The 18,386-nt window shown below is 38.5% G+C and overlaps 1 protein-coding gene across 20 annotated transcripts in view; it reads right to left on the reverse strand.

Moving 5' to 3' along the window:
* Window positions 1–18,386, reverse strand: part of CLK4 (CDC like kinase 4) — a 121,026-nt gene that overhangs the window by 6,188 nt on the left and 96,452 nt on the right. For 6 of the 20 annotated variants that reach the window (XR_004429917.1, XM_033180214.1, XM_033180215.1 and 3 more), the window contains 10 exons: window positions 16,539–16,699; window positions 15,652–15,718; window positions 11,470–11,692; window positions 10,276–10,366; window positions 9,818–9,884; window positions 6,367–6,483; window positions 6,113–6,279; window positions 5,134–5,228; window positions 4,750–4,879; window positions 407–489 (listed from right to left, as the gene is read on the reverse strand). Coding sequence is in view for 19 of the 20 variants with exons in the window: in XM_033180210.1 (XP_033036101.1) it covers window positions 407–489; window positions 4,750–4,879; window positions 5,134–5,228; window positions 6,113–6,279; window positions 6,367–6,483; window positions 9,818–9,884; window positions 10,276–10,366; window positions 11,470–11,692; window positions 15,652–15,718; window positions 16,539–16,699 (1,201 nt within the window). In the remaining variant the exon portion in view is untranslated. The other 14 variants (XM_033180212.1, XM_033180219.1, XM_033180211.1 and 11 more) reach the window with 9 other exon arrangements.

Below are 18,386 nucleotides of genomic sequence, written 5' to 3' on the forward strand. Positions count from 1 at the left end.
CGAGACGGGCGGATCACGAGGTCAGGAGATCGAGACCATCCTGGCTAACACGGTGAAACCCCATCTCTACTAAAAAATACAAAAAAACTAGCCGGGCGAGGTGGCGGGCGCCTGTAGTCCCAGCTACTAGGAGGCTGAGGCAGGAGAATGGCATGAACCCCGGGAGGCGGAGCTTGCAGTGAGCTGAGAACCAGCCACTGCACTCCAGCCCGGGCAACAGAGCGAGACTCCGTCTCAAAAAAAAAAAAAAAAAAAAAAAAAAAGAATGACCATTTTGCAAATGTAAGTTTTAATCTCAAGAATAATGATGTATGGCAATTTTCCAACATGGAAGTCAAAACTTTAGCATGCCTTTAACATTTACAATTTGTTATGAATTATTAAATGGAATTTACTAGCCACGTACCTGAAAGACTGTGAAACCAAGGTAATATTCAATAAGAATGCAACCTATGCTCCAAACATCACAAGGCTGAGACCAACCTAAAGCTATTTTAAAACAAATAGAAACATTTTACTATGCAACAACTTTTAATTGACAGTACATTAAATCCTTCCCTATATGGGTGCTCCCTTTACAGAACCCATTTGGGACAATATGACACCAAATTCAGGGTTTTTATTTTTAGTTTTACAGCAAATGCTATTCAACACACTCTCATGGTCCATATGCTCACATCAAGACACAGTATTCTAACTAGGGAGGGGTGCATGTTATGTAAAATAAAAGGGGGACTACCATTTTCCAAGTATACAACCAATTCGTGCAAATATTCCATAGTCTCTGAACTGTTTATATGACGGGACAGCACTGCTGTTGAAACCATTATTACGCTCAGTTCATGGTTAGTCCAAGAATTTTTATATTTTATTAGCACAAATGTAGGTTTATAATTATCCTCAGAATGAAATTACTAATCCCTTATCAATTATTAGCTTGATGCATGAGTTACTTCTTCCACTAAGAGAAATACTACTGTTTTGCATAAATTATATAAAAAAGGTAATGGGAATTACAAGCAGTGTCACCTAAAAGCAGAAATTACAGACCCACTGGAGCTCAGAGAGGGATCTATATATAAACATCAGGGCTGTCTATACATGATTTTATATACTTTCTCCTTCAGAATTCTCAATGACAGTATTATTCAGATCAGAATAAAACATCTAGCCTTCTTAAATCTATACTTAACTGGGAAGGAGAAAGAACCAACTGCATTGATATTTTAATATTTCAAAGATCAAATATTTAGTAAAAAAAACAAATGTATAAATAAAACCTACATTCAAAGGCATTTCAATTACTTTCAGTATCATTGAGGTTAAAGATAAAGGAAGAAATATATTCAAGTCAATATACACTGACTGTGACTTAAGTCATTTTTGTTAACCCCCCCACCCCAGTGTCTATCATTTGAACAAACGGATAATAATGGAGCATGGGCCAGGTGCGGTGGCTCATGCCTATAATCCCAGCACTTTGGGAGGCCAAGGAGGGTGGATCACGAGGTCAGCAGTTCGAGACCAGCCTGACCAACATGGTGAAACCACATCTCTACTAAAAATACAAAAAAATTAGCTGGGCATGGTGGCAGGTGCCTGTAATCCCAGTGCCTCAGGAGGCTGAGGCAGGAGAATAGTTTGAAACCAGAAGGCAGAGCTTGCAGTAAGCCGAGTTTGCGCCACTGCACTCCAGCCTAGGCAATAAAAGCAAAACTCCATCTCAAAAAAGTAAATAAATAAATAAAATATATAAATGAGCTGGGCGTGGTGATGTGCACCTATAATCCCAGCTACTCAGGAGGCTTAGGCAAGAGAATCGCTTGAACCCGGGGACGGAGGTTGCAGTGAGGTGAGATTGCACTACTGCGCTACAGCCTAGGTGACAGAGTGAGACTCTGTCTCAAAAAAATAAATAATGGAGCATGGTTTCTACCTATTAACACATATAAAGTCTGTAAATGATAGAGCTTGGACCTCGTAAAAGTTTTCTTTTTAGACCAGGCACCGTGGCTCACACCTGTAATCCCAGTATTTTGGGAGGCCAAAGCAGGCAAATCATGAGGTCAGGAGTTGGAGACCAACCCGGCCAACACGGTGAAACCCCATCTCTACTAAAAATACAAAAAATTAGCTGGGCGTGGTGGCGGGCGCCTGTAAGCCCAGCTACTTGGAAGGCTGAGGCAGGAGAATCAACTGAACCCGGGAGGCAGAAGTTGCAGTGAGCCGAGATCGCAACACTGCACCCTAGCCCAGGCAACGGTGTAAGACTGCGTCTCAAAAAAAAAAAAAAAAAAGTTTTATTTTTCAACCATTCCTATCTCCCAATTTAGTCTTTCCCCAGGTGACTGTAATCTTTTGTAGTACACCATTCTAAATCATCTCATTCTTGGATGAGTTAGCTTTTATACCCAACATGAGGCCAACTGCCCACTTCAACTCTAGCATCTGACTACATCTTCCTCTCCAACCGAATTCTGCCTTCATCCTCACTCCACAAAGGACCTTTCTATTCTCCCAATCTCCTGATTCTTTCTCCTCAAGGCCAGTGACTTCAATTTCAGATTTGTACTATCCCTTGCTTGGCCACATTTGGAACTTTATTATTAATAAGATTGACTATATTCTGGTGGGTGCAGTGGCTCACGCCTATAATCCCAGCATTTTGGGAGGCCAAGGCGGGTGGATTGCTTGAGCCCAGGAGTTCGAGACCAGCCTGGGCAACATGGCGAGGCCCTGACTCTCTGTTATAAAAAATAAAAATAAAAATAAAAATCCTTGGGCCGGGCGCGGTGGCTCAAGCCTGTAATCCCAGCACTTTGGGAGGCCGAGACGGGTGAATCACGAGGTCAGGAGATCGAGACCATCCTGGCTAACACGGTGAAACCCCGTCTCTACTAAAAAAATACAAAAAACTAGCCGGGCGAGGTAGCGGGCGCCTGTAGTCCCAGCTACTCGGGGGGCTGAGGCAGGAGAATGGCGGGAACCCGAGAGGCGGAGCTTGCAGTGAGCTGAGATCCGGTCATTGCACTCCAGCCCGGGCGACAGAGCAAGACTCCGTCTCAAAAAAAAAAAAAAAAAATCCTTGGCCAGGCGCAGTGGCTCACGCCTGTAATCCCAGCACTTTGGGAGGCCAAGGCAAGAGGATCACTGAGGTCAGAAGTTCGAGACCAGCCTGGCTAACATGGTGAAACCCCATCTCTACTAAAAACTATAAAAATTAGCCGAGTGTGGTGGTGGGCACCTGTAATCCCAGCTACTCAGGAGGCCGAGGTAGGAGAATCGTGCAAACCTGGGAGGCGGAGGTTGCAGTGAGCCAAGATGGTGCCACTGCCCTCCAGCCTGGGTGAGAGAGTGAAACTCCATCTCAAAAAAAAAAAAAAGAAGGGTTACTAAATATAACCCTATATTTTATAGGGTTAAAAATATAGTAATATTTTACTCAATGTAGGATAGCATACTGTAAGACGCACCGCTGTTTTATATGCCAATAACAAAGAAAAAAATGCCAAACATTTGGGGAAATATCTGATTCTTAAAATTGAAAAAACATAAGAATTTATCTCTTTCTAGTCTCTGAAAATCCCTCTCTGTCCACTATCTCTTCCCATATTGCTTTCTTTTATCCTTACACAGCAGCTCCTTTCAGTTTGTACTAAGCAGAAACCCTAATTATCACAGATTTAAAAGACAAGCTCTAGAGTTGTGCTTGTTCAATACGGTAACCACTAGCCACATGTGGCTGTTTACATCTGAAATGTAAATCAATATAAATTCAAAACAGTTCTCCTCAGTCACACTGGCCCCACTACAAGGTAGTCCGTCCCCCACAGTGACTAGTGGCTACCATATGGAATAGTGCAGAAATGGAACATTTCCATCATCAAGGGAAGTTCTGTGGGCAAGCGCTGCACAGCATTCTTGATTTCCTTACCCCTTTACTACTCTAGGTAAATATCTTGAGTTTGCTTTCACACTCCTATTCTGAACTATCAAATCCTGTTGGACACACAAAAAAAGTAAAAATACGATTCCACAAAAATGCTTTACAATCTAACCTCAGTTGGACCTAACTTGAGGCTAAGTAATCAGCTTATTACATTCAACTCTCTCTTGATATGCCTGATCTGAATGTTTCCCGATGTCTCCAAGCTCCCAAGCCAATCTCTGACTTCCCTGCTTTATTAACACAACCTGATCTCCAACTTTTAATGTTGAGGCATAACACTCCCTTAATAAGTCCCTTCTTATTTGAAAACTCTGCACCTTAATTCATTTTCTTTCCCAGACTTTCTCACATCAAGGGTTATCACAGGAGCTCTCCTCTTAGAGAAGCCCGTCTTTCTTCTCCTGACCTTTATCCATCCTGTATCTAGACATCTGCCAACCAGTTTCCTCAGTATTTTTACCAGCCATGTGCTTTTGTGATGGCATGAAAATAGGTACTCATATAACTTCAAAATCACATTTCTTTGATGCATTTAGCTAACAGAGCCTGTTTTCTTCTGATCATTTAAGATTTACTTGTTCAAAAATAACCACCACCTGAAATATCTTTCACAGGCAGTATCACATGTTTACCACTCAGGAAAAATATAGCAATGTCCACACATTTTTTATGAAAATAGAAAACGTTTTCAGAATCCTGCTAAGAAGATCATACTTCCCCACACCACCAGTAAAGCTGTAAAGAACAAAAATCTCTTATTCAATTATACTATCAGAAAGACTGGTGTCTTGTCTACTGACCCAAAATGACCTCGGGAGCTCTGTAGTGCCGGGTAGACACCAAAGTACTGTGATGTTCATCATCATACGTTGCACTTCCAAAGTCAACAACTTTGATATCTGTGTTTTTCAGTGTGCGTTCATCACGTTTCTAGAGAGATAGAGTTGAGTAAATATGAAATTCAACAGATATGAAATATTTTATAGCACTACTCAAAAGGACAGCACATGAATTATCTTCTTGATTATCAAAATAAGCTCATGAGAAAGGCAAAGAAGGATTACTTCTTTTTGGTTAAACATCAGGATATAATGAAGCTCAGGAGTGAAATTCCTCATCCAAAGATCATCAAGTTAAATTAATTTTAAAGACAACACCAAAATTAAAACAAGTCTTTAACTTACCATTTTAGAATTATATTTGACTACATAGTCAGACTTCACAAATAAAATATTTTCGGGCTTCAGATCTGTATGGGTTAATTTATTATGATGTAAAACTACAAGAGAACAAAAACACATTATTAGTTTCACTTACAAACTTAATTTGTACTACCAGGAAAGGAAGACTGGCAAAGGATACAGTGGTTAAGAGATATTTCATCTTTACTTGTAAAATGTCTATTTTTTTAGTGACAACATTTGGATATATAGCTTTTATGATAAAAACAAGTTTTCTGGTGCTTAAAGATTTATCTTAATTGTTTTTTTTTTTTTTTTGAGACGGAGTCTCGCTCTGTCGCCCGGGCTGGAGTGCAGTGGCCGGATCTCAGCTCACTGCAAGCTCCGCCTTCCGGGTTCACGCCATTCTCCTGCCTCAGCCTCCCGAGTAGCTGGGACTATAGGCGCCCGCCACGTCGCCCGGCTAGTTTTTTGTATTTTTTAGTAGAGACGGGGTTTCACCATGTTAGCCAGGATGGTCTCGATCTCCTGACCTCGTGATCCGCCCGTCTCGGCCTCCCAAAGTGCTGGGATTACAGGCTTGAGCCACCGCGCCCGGCCGATTTATCTTAATTGTTAAGGAGGTAAAAACACAAAAAATATTTAAAAATAGAGATTTGTCACCAGCCATGGTGGCTCATGCCTGTAATCCCAGCACTTTAGGAGGCCGAGGGGGGCAAATCACCAGGTCAGGAGATCTAGACCATCCTGGCTAACACTGGAAATCCTGACTCTACTAAAAATACAAAAAATTAGCCAGGCATGGTGGCGGTCGCCTATAGTCCTAGCTACTCGGGAGGCTGAGGCAGGAAGATGGCGTGAACCCAGGAGGTGGAGCTTGCAGTGAGCCAAGATAGTGCCACTGCACTCCAGCCTGGGTGACAGAGCAAGACTCCATCTCAAAATAAATAAATAAAAATAAAGATTTATCAAGTGTACTTACAATTTATTGACTGGCAGATCTGATATGCCATCTGCCTGATGTGGTCAATTTGAAATGGCAGAAAGCTGTTTTCTTTAATGAAATCGTAAGTGCTAAGCCCCAGCAGTTCAAACACAATACAAACATGACCATGATGATCAAACCATTCCAGCATCTGGACACATCGGCTAAAACAGAGCAAAATAATAATTCAGTTTACGGAAATCTGAATATTTCATGTAATAAGATGGCTCCTAGGTTAAATTTATACTTACAAGACACTATTGGGATCAGTACTATTTAAGTGCTCTAATACTTGGATTTCTGAACGAGCTGCTTCACGGTAACGGCCTACGTTTTTTACGATTTTCACTGCTACATGCATGCCATCCCTTAAAAATAAAATTAAGATAAAAATGATAAATGTACAAGAGTGAGTTGAAGCCACGTTATGCTCTAAAGCATAATCTTAATTACCAATTCCTCTATGCCTTTTAAAATAATCTTTCAGAACATATAGCAGATTCCATATAACATCTTCTCAAAACATTTTGATAAAATACTTTACATGAAGTGATAATTCCCTTAATACTTATGAGTTTTAACGTTTGCTCCCAAAATTTTAAATTTAATTACATTTTATACAACAACAGTTTTAAAATATATATACAATTGTAAACCAAAAATAGAATATGCTACTGTTGAAAGTATTCATTCATTTACCAGGCTAGGCCTACTCTGTGCCAGGTAATGCATAGATATTAGTGATTAAAAGACGTGGTATGTCCCTACGTCCTTCAAAGTCTAATGGAAAAGACAGACACATAAACAACTTAGACTTCTTCACAGAAGAGGCAGCAGAGAACTGAGTCCTGAAAGATAGCTGGGAATTTGTCAGACTGGGAGAGAAACATCCAGGTAAAGGAGACACCAACTCTAAGTAATGAAGCCCAGAAAAACCTTAGCAGATGCACTGATGCAAGTATACAGAAACAGCTGCAGGGGAGGGCACTGGGCTTTAGACTGGGGCATCTGTAAGAATGCTTGCTAAAAAGCATAGAGCCATGAATGTTTCAAATCTTCTACTTCTTTTTTGTCTTCCTTTTTAAACCTAATCTACCTACAGATAAGCCAGCATTCAAGCCTTCTTTTTCACTATGGCCCTTCCACTTTACAAAACCATACCCATCTCTTACTAGTATAACAAGATGTATGCCCTAGGCTATAAAAAACATTTGGGGCAAACAAACACGTATTCTAATGGCTGGATACGAAACCTTTTTCCGCATCCAGTGGTTTCCTATTCATTGCTTTCAACAAGGCCCCAATGAATGTGAACTGATAAGTCACTAAACAAATTTTTTGATGTTTGGCATATACCTCAAGACTTAAAAGAACTCTAATAAGATTACTGTGACAAAGCTTCTACTCCTAGCTATTTATTATATGACCAAAAAGTTTTCTCAGTGCTTGTATCCATAAAAACGAAAAAAGAAAACAGAAAATGCTGAACAGTCAGATATTTATCTATGGCTACATGTCCTCATTTTTTAGAGGCCTCAAACGCCCCAAGAAAGGAAACATTCCAGGCCAGATATGGTGCAGGGGTGTGCCATACGTGACTACAGGCTCACACCTGTAATCCCAGCACTATGGGAGGCTGAGGCAGGAGGATCACTTCAGGCCAGGAGTTCCACACCAGTCTGAGCAACATAGTGAGACCCCATCGCATTAAAAAAAAAATTTTTTAAAGATACATTTCATTAAATACACCAAGACTTAGACTTTCAAGAAATTCTAAAAGGACATTAATGGGATGACTAGTGAAATCTGAATATAGTCTGCAGATTAGCTGGCAAAATTTGAAAACATATGTATGTATAATGATAAAGTAAATCTTACAAAATGTTAACATTTGGAAAATCTGGGTGAAGAACACATAGGAATTCTTTGAACTATTTTATCTACTTTTCTGTAAGTCTGAAAATATTTCAAAATACTTTAAAGTTCAATTTACCTTCACATATTTGTTGCAGAAAAGCAAAATGCGGGGATAATTTAGGATAATATTTATGGAAAGTGAAATGAAAATAAATTCAATAATAAAACATTTCTGGCCGGGCGCGGTGGCTCAAGCCTGTAATCCCAGCACTTTGGGAGGCCGAGACGGGCGGATCACGAGGTCAGGAGATCGAGACCATCCTGGCCTACACGGTGAAACCCCGTCTCTACTAAAAATACAAAAAACTAGCCGGGCGAGGTGGCGGGCGCCTGTAGTCCCAGCTACTCCGGAGGCTGAGACAGGAGAATGGCGTAAACCCGGGAGGCGGAGCTTGCAGTGAGATCCGGCCACTGCACTCCAGCCTGGGTGGCAGAGCAAGACTCCGTCTCAAAAAAAAAAAAAAAAAAAAAAAAAAAACATTTCTAAGTATTCAAGAAGAGTTTGTTTATGGATGATGGTAGGTGCCACGCTGCTATGGTATTTAGATTCCCTCAAATGCATTTAAAGAGAGGTAAACTTTATTTCTTAATATTAATATTTACAACCAGTTGGAAATTACATCCTTCCCAAATAATTTATGATAAAAAATTTTAGGTCATTTTAGAAATGTGCAGTTTCACTAAAGTTCTAAGAGCTTCACTTACAAAAAACTTTGCAAGCCACAAAATAGAGGTCCTAGAGGAAAACAGTAAAATGAGGCAGAAAGGGTCAAATCACAAACTTTATTCTCTAGGCCCTAGATGATAAAATTTCTTTATAGTTTAGGAAGCTAACTCTTAACATTTAAGATTAGATATGCTTTATTGCCTCTGCAATCTGAAATTGCCAAATCTTGTATACAGGGTCAAGGGCCTCAGTTCTAGAGTTCTGGGAAATTCCTTCACTTGAACATCCACTTTAATTTCAATGATTTCCCCCTGTTGAAATTGGTCTTTTTTTTTTTTGAGACGGATTTTCACTCTTGTCGCCCAGGCTGGAGTGCAATGGCGTGATCTTGGCTCACCGCAACCTCTGCCTCCCTCCCCTCCCGGGTTCAAGTGATTCTCTTGCCTCAGTCTCCCAAGTAGCTGGGACTACAGGCACGTTCCACCACACCTGGCTAATTTTGTATTTTTAGTAGAGACAAAGTTTCTCCATGTTGGTCAGGCTAGTCTCGAACTCCCAACCTCAGGTTATCTTCCTGCCTTGGCCTCCCAAAGTGCTGGGATTACAGGCGTGAGCCACTGTGTCTGGCAGTCAGCATTCTTAAGATCCACATTCACGGTAAATTAATCCTACACAGTTCAAGAAATTTTGGTGAGGAATTTACCCCCTAAAACACATGGCTACCATTTAAAATATATTCCATCTTGGCTAGATACGGTGGCTCAGGCTTATAATCCCAATGTTTTGGGAAACTGAGATGGGTGGATCACTTGAGGTCAGGAGTTTGAGACCACCCAGGCCAACATGGTGAAACCCCATCTTTACTGAAAATACAAAAACTAGCTAGGTGTGGTGGCAGGCTCCTGTAATCCCAGCTACCCCAGAGGCTGAAGCAGGAGAATCACTTGAAGCCAGGAGACAGAAGTTGCAGTGAGCCAAGATGGCACCACTGCACTCAAGCCTGGGCAACAAAGGCCCTATCTCAAATTAATTAATTAATTAAATAAAATTTCATCTAAATTATGAATCTTTCCCCACCAAAAATATCAGAATGTTCAAAAAGGAAAAAACAAACTTACATGCCATGATCAATGCACTCTACAACTTTGCCAAAGGCTCCTTCACCCAAAGTGTCCACGATTTCATCTAAAGTGAGGAGGGAAAAAGAGGTGTAAGTACCTGAGTACAAATTGTCTAGTTATTCAAACAATGAATGCTTAAGTGTGGAATATTTTCAAATGATCTCTATCAAAGCATAACTAAGGTTTCAGCACTCAAATTATTTTAGTTTCAGCTGCTACAAAAACAATTAGAGCTATCTTTCTTGCTCTAATCTCAAATTCCACTGATTATTTTGGAACTTTAGAATAGAAATATTTAAATTCTACAGAAAAGAAGAAATACAAAAGGACAAACAAACCCACAAAAAACAAAATAAAAAAGCAATGAAGAGTTCTTTAGCCCCCCGCTGACAAACTATTCTTAAAAAGATTATTCTTTCTGCAAAGTTTAAAAAGTGTTGAAAAATATTCTATACATCTTGCTCTTAGAACGTCTCCACTTTGACAGATCAGGTGACCCTCCTCATCATCCTCTATACTCCTGGATCTTTTCCTTCGGTGGCTCTTCTGGAACGGCAAGTGGGCAGCACCAAGATCGTCCAGCCAATCAATATATCAGAGTGAATTCAGGGCAGAATACGCAATTCATTCAGCGGGGAGATATTCAGGCATTCAGATAAGCACCAGGCCACGAACAGTTGGCAGGAGCAATTTCAAATTCAGTCCCCAGAAATTCACAGGGCACAGTTTATGTTACAGAAGAAAAACATGGCAAGGAACAGATTTTCAGATAAGATACTTAAAGTGGCAATAGAAAAAAACAACACAATTGTCTCTTTAAAATACTGATTTAATTGAAGTCTGAAATTTAAAGAATGCAATGTCATGATTTACTTATCTCTTGCTATAAATAGCATATGCTGTGAATTGAGATGTCTAGTTTGTCAGAAAAATGTTTTAAAATGTCAAGACTATTTGAAATTATTCTAATTTAGCAATATTTAAAATATACATGATTAAAATAAAAGGGGAAATAAAGGCTAGTTAATTTCAATGTTCAATCTAATAAACACTAGTTTTACTGAAGAAAACTTAGGGAGAAACTAATTCAAAGTTCACTGTTCAAGCAAGTGAAGATGTCTGAGTACAAAAAAAAGGGGACGGGGCAGACTTTTTGGATGTTTCCCATTCAGCACCCATTTTCACAACTTCAAAAGAATTCACTGCAGACAATGATGCACTGTACTATGGAACTACGCTCTATGTAGGTTAGTAACATTTAGGTATCCACCAGTGCAATGTTTCACATTTGTTTTCAAGTACCAGATAAAGGGTTTCTAAGGGGAAAAAAATTGCTTAAGATGAAAGATGGGTGCATGATTTTTTTGTAAGAATATGTTACAAATACAAAAATATTTTTATTATTAAAATCAATAAACTCATGATCTGGTCTGCAGAATATGAGGAAATGTGGGCAAATGAGGGCTAATAAATATACAGATCATCTACAAGAATCTGGAGGTTTCCTTTAAGGATTTGAGTAACATAAATACAATTATAATATATCCAAATAGTATTATATATATATATATACAATTAGAAACTTATCAGCTTATTAAGAGTACACACAAATAAAACTCCACTCAAAATAAAAACAAAATCAATCATACCGAACGTGACTGATGACTTGAACAGTGTCTATTGCGCTTCCTTTTAGGACTGCTTCTCCTGCTGCGGACTGAAGATTTACTGCAGTGGATTTGATAACCGCTTTCAATGTCTCTGTGATAATGTCTAGGAACATATCCTTCACAGTAGTCATCCCTGTATTCGTCAACGTATCTCCGGTCCCGATAATCTCGCTCATTCAAGGACCTTGCTTCTAAATAATGACTGCAAACACATTAAAAGATTTCAAATTATTCTCTTCATTCTGTAATAATGTGGTTCAAACAAAACATTTTTCTCAAAAATTCTTGGTTTAAACAGCTAACTAAATATAAGAAAAAAATTCAAACAGAGGAATTAGCATTTATATTTATCTCACAAAGCTTAAGAAATAATTTTACTTCAACAAGCAAATGGGCCCATTATAGAGATTGCTGACAAGCATTTCACACCAAGGAATAAAGCTTGAGTCACATCATTAATTTAGGTCCAGTGTTTACTTGACCAAGTGTTCCTTTACCTTCTGCACCTGTATCTAAGCTGTCTTAATCTCTCACAGAGGTACAATCAGAGGCAGGCAAAAAGGATTCCTTTGTCTTTTAATATAAGAGCATTTTAGATATCCCTGGCATACAGAGAATTCTTTCATGAAAGGAACATTAGAGCTATAAGGAGCCTTAAATGTATTCCAGCCCTTTCATTTTACCGACGACTAAATTAAGATCCCTAGAAGAAAAATGATTTGCCAAGGTTGTACAGCACATTAGTGACAAAAACTAAAATATTTTCTAACCGCTATTATACAAGCCAATTTTATTACACACATCATCTATCATGTCTCCTCTACTCTTTGCATTTCTAGCCTTGTTATTCCTGTTTGAGACATAGACAACGTAGCTTTTGAGGACTGCCTCATGTGCCAAAGGCATCTAAAATATATCCCCCTAAAGTAAGAAAGGGATCCTGTAGTTTCGAATTACAGTAGTTCTACCACCGTACTTCCCTTTGCATTTCTAATTTCCTGTCATTCCATTGAGAAGTATGTAAGAAACAACAGAAACCACCATCCTCTAGTGCCATAGTGCTTTAATCTACAGATCCCTTTGAAAATCTGCTGGAAGCCATGGACTCTCTTCCCCAAGAAACACATAAACAAAACTTGGCAAGGATTTTCATAAGTCATGGACCTCAGGATGTCAATGGATCCCAGTTAAGTAGCCTTGATCTGATGGAAAGAAAAGGACATAGATTCATTTGGCCCAGTTTCCCGTCCCCCTCTCTACCTGGGATGAGTGTCCTCTTCAACAGAGTGCGAAGCTTCAAGAGGGATGCACATGGAGCACTGAGGGAGAGAGGGGACACCTGCCCAGTCAGACAAATCGGCTAAAATAATCCTAACAAGCAATGGAGTGACGGATGTTGACTAGACTGCCCTCACCAACCCCTTTCCTTTCCCCAGAGTATGATGTCATTCTTTTTCCCAGGGGGCTCGTTTTGGCAGAAATAGAAGCATCTTTACAACTACTACCCAATAGGGCTAGTATCAAATTCAGGCTGGGGAGATACAGAAACCTGGTTCTCTTTCTCTAGTGTCAGCTTTAAGTTGTATTTATTGGAGAAACAACTCTGGATATTTGGGTAAGATTGTGGGCAGTCTAGGTTAGAGATCTGATCAGTTGGCTTGGAACTGTCAGGGAGAGACCACCAACACAATAAGCTAGAAGTGACCATACTCTTAAGGGCATCCTTCCTATCAAAGTCCAAAATCCTTCTACTAGAAAAAACTAACACTAACAATCTTTAGCTGGAAAACTGCATGAAGTTAGAGCTGCTAAGCCATAAACAATAATATAGAGTAACAAAACATGGAGTGAACACCATGAGGACAAATTAAAAGGATGAGAGTCTCTTCAGTAGACAATGGCCAATGACCAAGGCTGAGATATTATATAAACAAAGTCTACAGAATTACACAGGCTATGGAAAGGGTAGACAGGATGAACAGACTGATTTAATTTTTTAAAATATCCACTGAATGCCCAGTGAATATTTCACTATAGCCTTTAAAATAGCCAAGACGGATGAGGGTAAGGGCATTCGTTTTTATATATCCACAGGTCCTGTGGGAGATAAAAAAAAAATTATATAAGGCAAAATCCCTGCCAACAAATAATGAACAATTTGAGATTACTCACATAAAAATGAAACAAAATCCAACAATGTAGGAAATTCTAAAAGGTTACAACACATGAGTGCTTAGAGTCAGAGATGGGGAAAAAAATCTGTTTAAAATGTCTGTTTAAAATGGTCAGAGAATAATTACAAAAAAGATGGAAATAGAGTTGCATCTTAAAGGGAAGCCAGGATTTGGACAAAATAGAATACAGAAGAAATTCCGGTGGAGAAGAATGGCATGTTACCATCTTAAATTCAAATGGCACTTTTAGCCACAATGGCTTAGAGATGGATTTGTCTATGTATTACTCAGGAAAAAGACAATCCCAGCAAGAGCAATTTTCACATAGGGGAATGTAGACAAATAAGTAAGCTGAGAATAGCATCATTAAAAGCCCTGCATGCTAGGCTAAAGAGTATTTCTCAAAAGATGGTCTATTTATCAGCAATATCAAATATGGAGTTCTTATTAAAAATGGTAACCCTGGACCTCAAGTCATACTCACTGACTCTAAATCTGGTCAACATACCTCCAAGGTGATTCTTATTCACACTAAAGTTAGAGAATCACTGTTTTAAGACTTGATACTTTATGTTACAGGCTTCTGCCCACAATATAAAGATAGGGTTTACAGCCACATCAGTCTTTCTAATGCAGAATGGATTAACTAAGCCTGTAGAAAGGGAGACCAATTCACAGGCTACCTCCAAAAGACAAATCATAAAGAAAAGACACTATGAAACATATATATGACCAATGGTTAAAATAATATGTCATAAAAAGCTCTTCTACATCAATAAAATATACTTTAATAAACAGGCTAAGAATAAAAAGATGTTCAAATGATCAATACCTATGTGACAGTGGACAAATTTGTTAGAAATTTAAAAATTCAGTTTAATCAAAACATTATTCTTGGCCTTTCAAAACAGCCAAGATTGGTGAGAGCATGAAGGGGCACGTTGTATAATTTGGCAAACTTTCTAGAAAAAGAAATATTAACCTGTAGCAAGAAACTTTTAAGAGTTCATATCCTTTAGCTTAAAAATGCTTCTTCTTGGAGTGTATTTTCAGGAAATAATCAGCGGCAAAGATTTAGAAACAAAGATTTTTTTTTTTTAATTATAATTTTACAGCTAAATAATGGGGACTAATATCCTATAGAGATTGGCCGGGCGCGGTGGCTCAAGCCTGTAATCCCAGCACTTTGGGAGGCCGAGACGGGCGGATCACGAGGTCAGGAGATCGAGACCATCCTGGCTAACACGGTGAAACCCTGTCTCTACTTAAAAATACAAAAAACTAGCCGGGCGACGAGGCGGGCGCCTGTAGTCCCAGCTACTGGGGAGGCTGAGGCAGGAGAATGGCGTAAACCTGGGAGGCGGAGCTTGCAGTGAGCTGAGATCCGGCCACTGCACTCCAGCCTGTGTGGCAGAGCAAGACTCCGTCTCAAAAAAAAAAAAAAAAAAAAAAAAACCTATAGAGATTACCATCTTTATACTTTTCTGCATTTTTCAGTTTTTTGTTAGTTTATAAAAACACTCAAAGTTTTTGATCTTCAAAATTAGAATATTCTGGATTATGGTGAATGTTGACCACCAAACACATCTGGTACCAATGTCAAAGAAGGTATTGGCCTGGTGGTTAACTGGACTCAGTATCATGTTTATGTAACTAACTATGAGCATGAATGAACTGTTCATTACTCATATCACTTCCTTTCTACATATATAACGTATAATTATTCTATTATCCTATGAGTAACTAGTACTATGACGTTAAGCCTTAGGGTTTTCTGTATTTATTAATGGTGGGGTACAGATAGTTTTCTTTAGTATATTGTACATTAATTATTAATCATTTCTGGTCTTTGAAATCCTGTCATAAACCTTCCCACTTCCCCTTATATAATAATGTGTATAAAGCATGATTTGTCTGCACTGACTACAAATAAGCTCAGTTTGGCAGAACAAGTCTGTTAACGTGGAGAAGGAAAGAAATTACATACTGTTTTTTAAAGTAACCCCAGCTGGCTAATTTAGAAAGCAATCTGGTAAACAGTCCCAATGGAACATCTGCACAAAACAAGAAGAAAACAGAACCAACAAAACAAACGAAAAAGGGAAATTAATTAAACAGTGAAAGAAACTTACCTAGCCTTTCTTTAATCATTTAGAACTTTAAGATTCCTTTAATTCTATATAAATATATTACCTCCAAATTTTACACTGGTAAGAATACAATACAACAGGACACATGCTGTTGCAAGTTTTTTATTGAGGCCATTTCCCAAATTACTAGCTACTACCTATGAAAAACAATAGTTCTTAAATAAAGCCAGCTTCTAAAAATCCCAAACAAACATATCCCTTGGCCTCATCTACAAATATAACCTGTTCAATACAGTATAAGTGACTAATAATACATGTTGCTTTTCTCTGTTGGAGTAACTCTTCCCCTATAAAACCCTATCTGATTTCTGAAACACTTAATGAGCACTACTACATACACGTCTCCCTCTTATACACAAGTTAAAGGTACGCACTGGGCATTCGATCACTATTACTTAACTTTTTGTGTGTCATCTCCCTAGTCACGTTACTGGCAGCTGGGACTCACCATGTTATTTAATACATTTTACATTCACTTACTGATCAACTGTCTCCTACCACTCCCAGGGAGACAGACATACATAAGGATAAAAACTTTGTTTTATTCACAGCTGCAGTCTCAGCACCTATAGTCTTAGTCTAAAATAAGTACTCAAATATTTTCTAAATGAGTATTTGTTGACTGAATTATAAAACAATTTGACAGATGAAAGCTATACAAGCAAATGACAAATCATTTAAAACTATTAGAGCTAAAATGCTACTAGTTCAAGAGTTGATTTACCAATCAGATTCCTTAAACTGGTGATGTGGTTTACAATGCCTGTTCTCTTGTGTGCTACTATGAGATCTCCTCTTCCGCTTGTGACTTCCACGGTAGCTTTCATGTCCCCAGCTTTCTCTGCTATCCCAATCAGGGCAGTGAGTTCGTTTGGAATGCCGCATCTGTTGATAGAAATGAAAAGGGAATTGTGGAGGTTATAGATGTGTGATAGGTAAAATATTATATATTAATATTATTTATCAAAACCCAACACACAGGGTCTTAGAGGCTCCAAATTCTTTTTAGGTGGTAATGTTTCCCAAGGCACTGGTATGTCAGATGACTGCTAAGAGGCATAGAGATCTAGTATTAAACTGTGGGTAATACTGATACCTAAAGACATTTTTTTTGAATTCTGATTGCATCCAGGACAAATTCTCAGCTTGGTGCTTGTCTTCAACTAACAATTGCTAACTGACTTTTTAAAAATTAAAAAAAAAAAAAAAAAAAAGGGGGCCAAATGAAAAGGTTCAGGTGTACCATTTCCAGCAGACAAGAGCATTTAGCTAAAAATTAGTAACTTTGTTTTATTTATCTTGTTTTGTTACTTTCTATTTATTAGTGATTTTCCAATTAAGTCATTGATATATTTTCTTTTAAAAATGTTAACATTAAAATGTGAGCTGATTTAAGAAGAAATAATATCACAGTGTCATGCAGCTTTGGCAAATTACTGTAATACAAATAACTGAACTGCGAGACAAAAATACTTAGGGATACTAAATATGGGAGGTGACTTTGTTTTAACTGTAAAGAGCTATTCAATAATGAAGCTTTTTCTTCTCAAATTCTCCACAGTTCTTTTCTCTAAATCTCAGAATGACTCTAAGCTTTGAGAATATTAGTTCTGTGTGAATAGAACACAATATTCAACAGAGAAACTGAAGACATATAAAAAGGTGACTTTAGGCCGGGTGCAGTGGCTCATGCCTGTAATCCCAGAACTTGGGGAGGCCAAGTCCAGGAGTTTGAGACCAGCCTGGGCTACACATAATGAAACCCCGTCTCTAAAAAAAAATTTTTTAAAAATGTTTATGTGATTTTATGAACTCATTTTCTCTATCCAACAAGTTCATTTTCTTATCCAGCAGTTATTCTTAAACTTAAAATCTATTTGTAGTAAATCTGCAGTAACTCTGAAAAAGAAACCAGCCTACAAGGATGCACACTGAAGCATGGTCACAGTGAAATCAAACGTTAACAGTGACATCTGACTCTATTTACAAACTCCAATGCATAACCTGGTTCCTTCCAGGCTCAGCATCTGGGCTCAAACAATATAACCCGTATCTGTCTCTCCCCATCTTAATTATTTTCCAAAGCACAATCAGGTCCAAACTCTGCTAAACAGGGTAGTTTAAATGGTAAAAAGAGATGAATTTCACAATTCAGCAAGGAGCTGAAAAAAGCTAAAATGGAGTAAAATCCACTTAGTTAACCTCATTCAGCTTGCCCAAATGACTAATAAGCAAACGAATGCAAGTAGAAATTTAAATGATTTTAAATGGATTAAAAGCTTTGAAATGAGGCAGCTTCAATTCTTCTGGGAGATATTCCACAAGAAAGTATGTGTCACACCATCAGAGTCTGACTGCCACCAGATAGTCAGATATTTTAATTCACTCTCTTGCTGATTCTAATTCTATACCCATCACGCATCCTTCTAATGTGGTTCTCAGCTTACTTTACAGAGGAAGAGAAGGTACTGATCTTCCTGGTCAAACAGAAATTCTAAAACTCTTGTTAGCGTCTCAGTGGAAGTGAGCATTCCGGTTTGATACAAATGGAGTCACTTCCATATTAGAACGT

This window comes from Trachypithecus francoisi, unplaced genomic scaffold (assembly GCF_009764315.1).
Source record: "Trachypithecus francoisi isolate TF-2019V2 unplaced genomic scaffold, Tfra_2.0 Lachesis_group2, whole genome shotgun sequence".
Lineage (NCBI taxonomy): Eukaryota > Metazoa > Chordata > Mammalia > Primates > Cercopithecidae > Trachypithecus > Trachypithecus francoisi.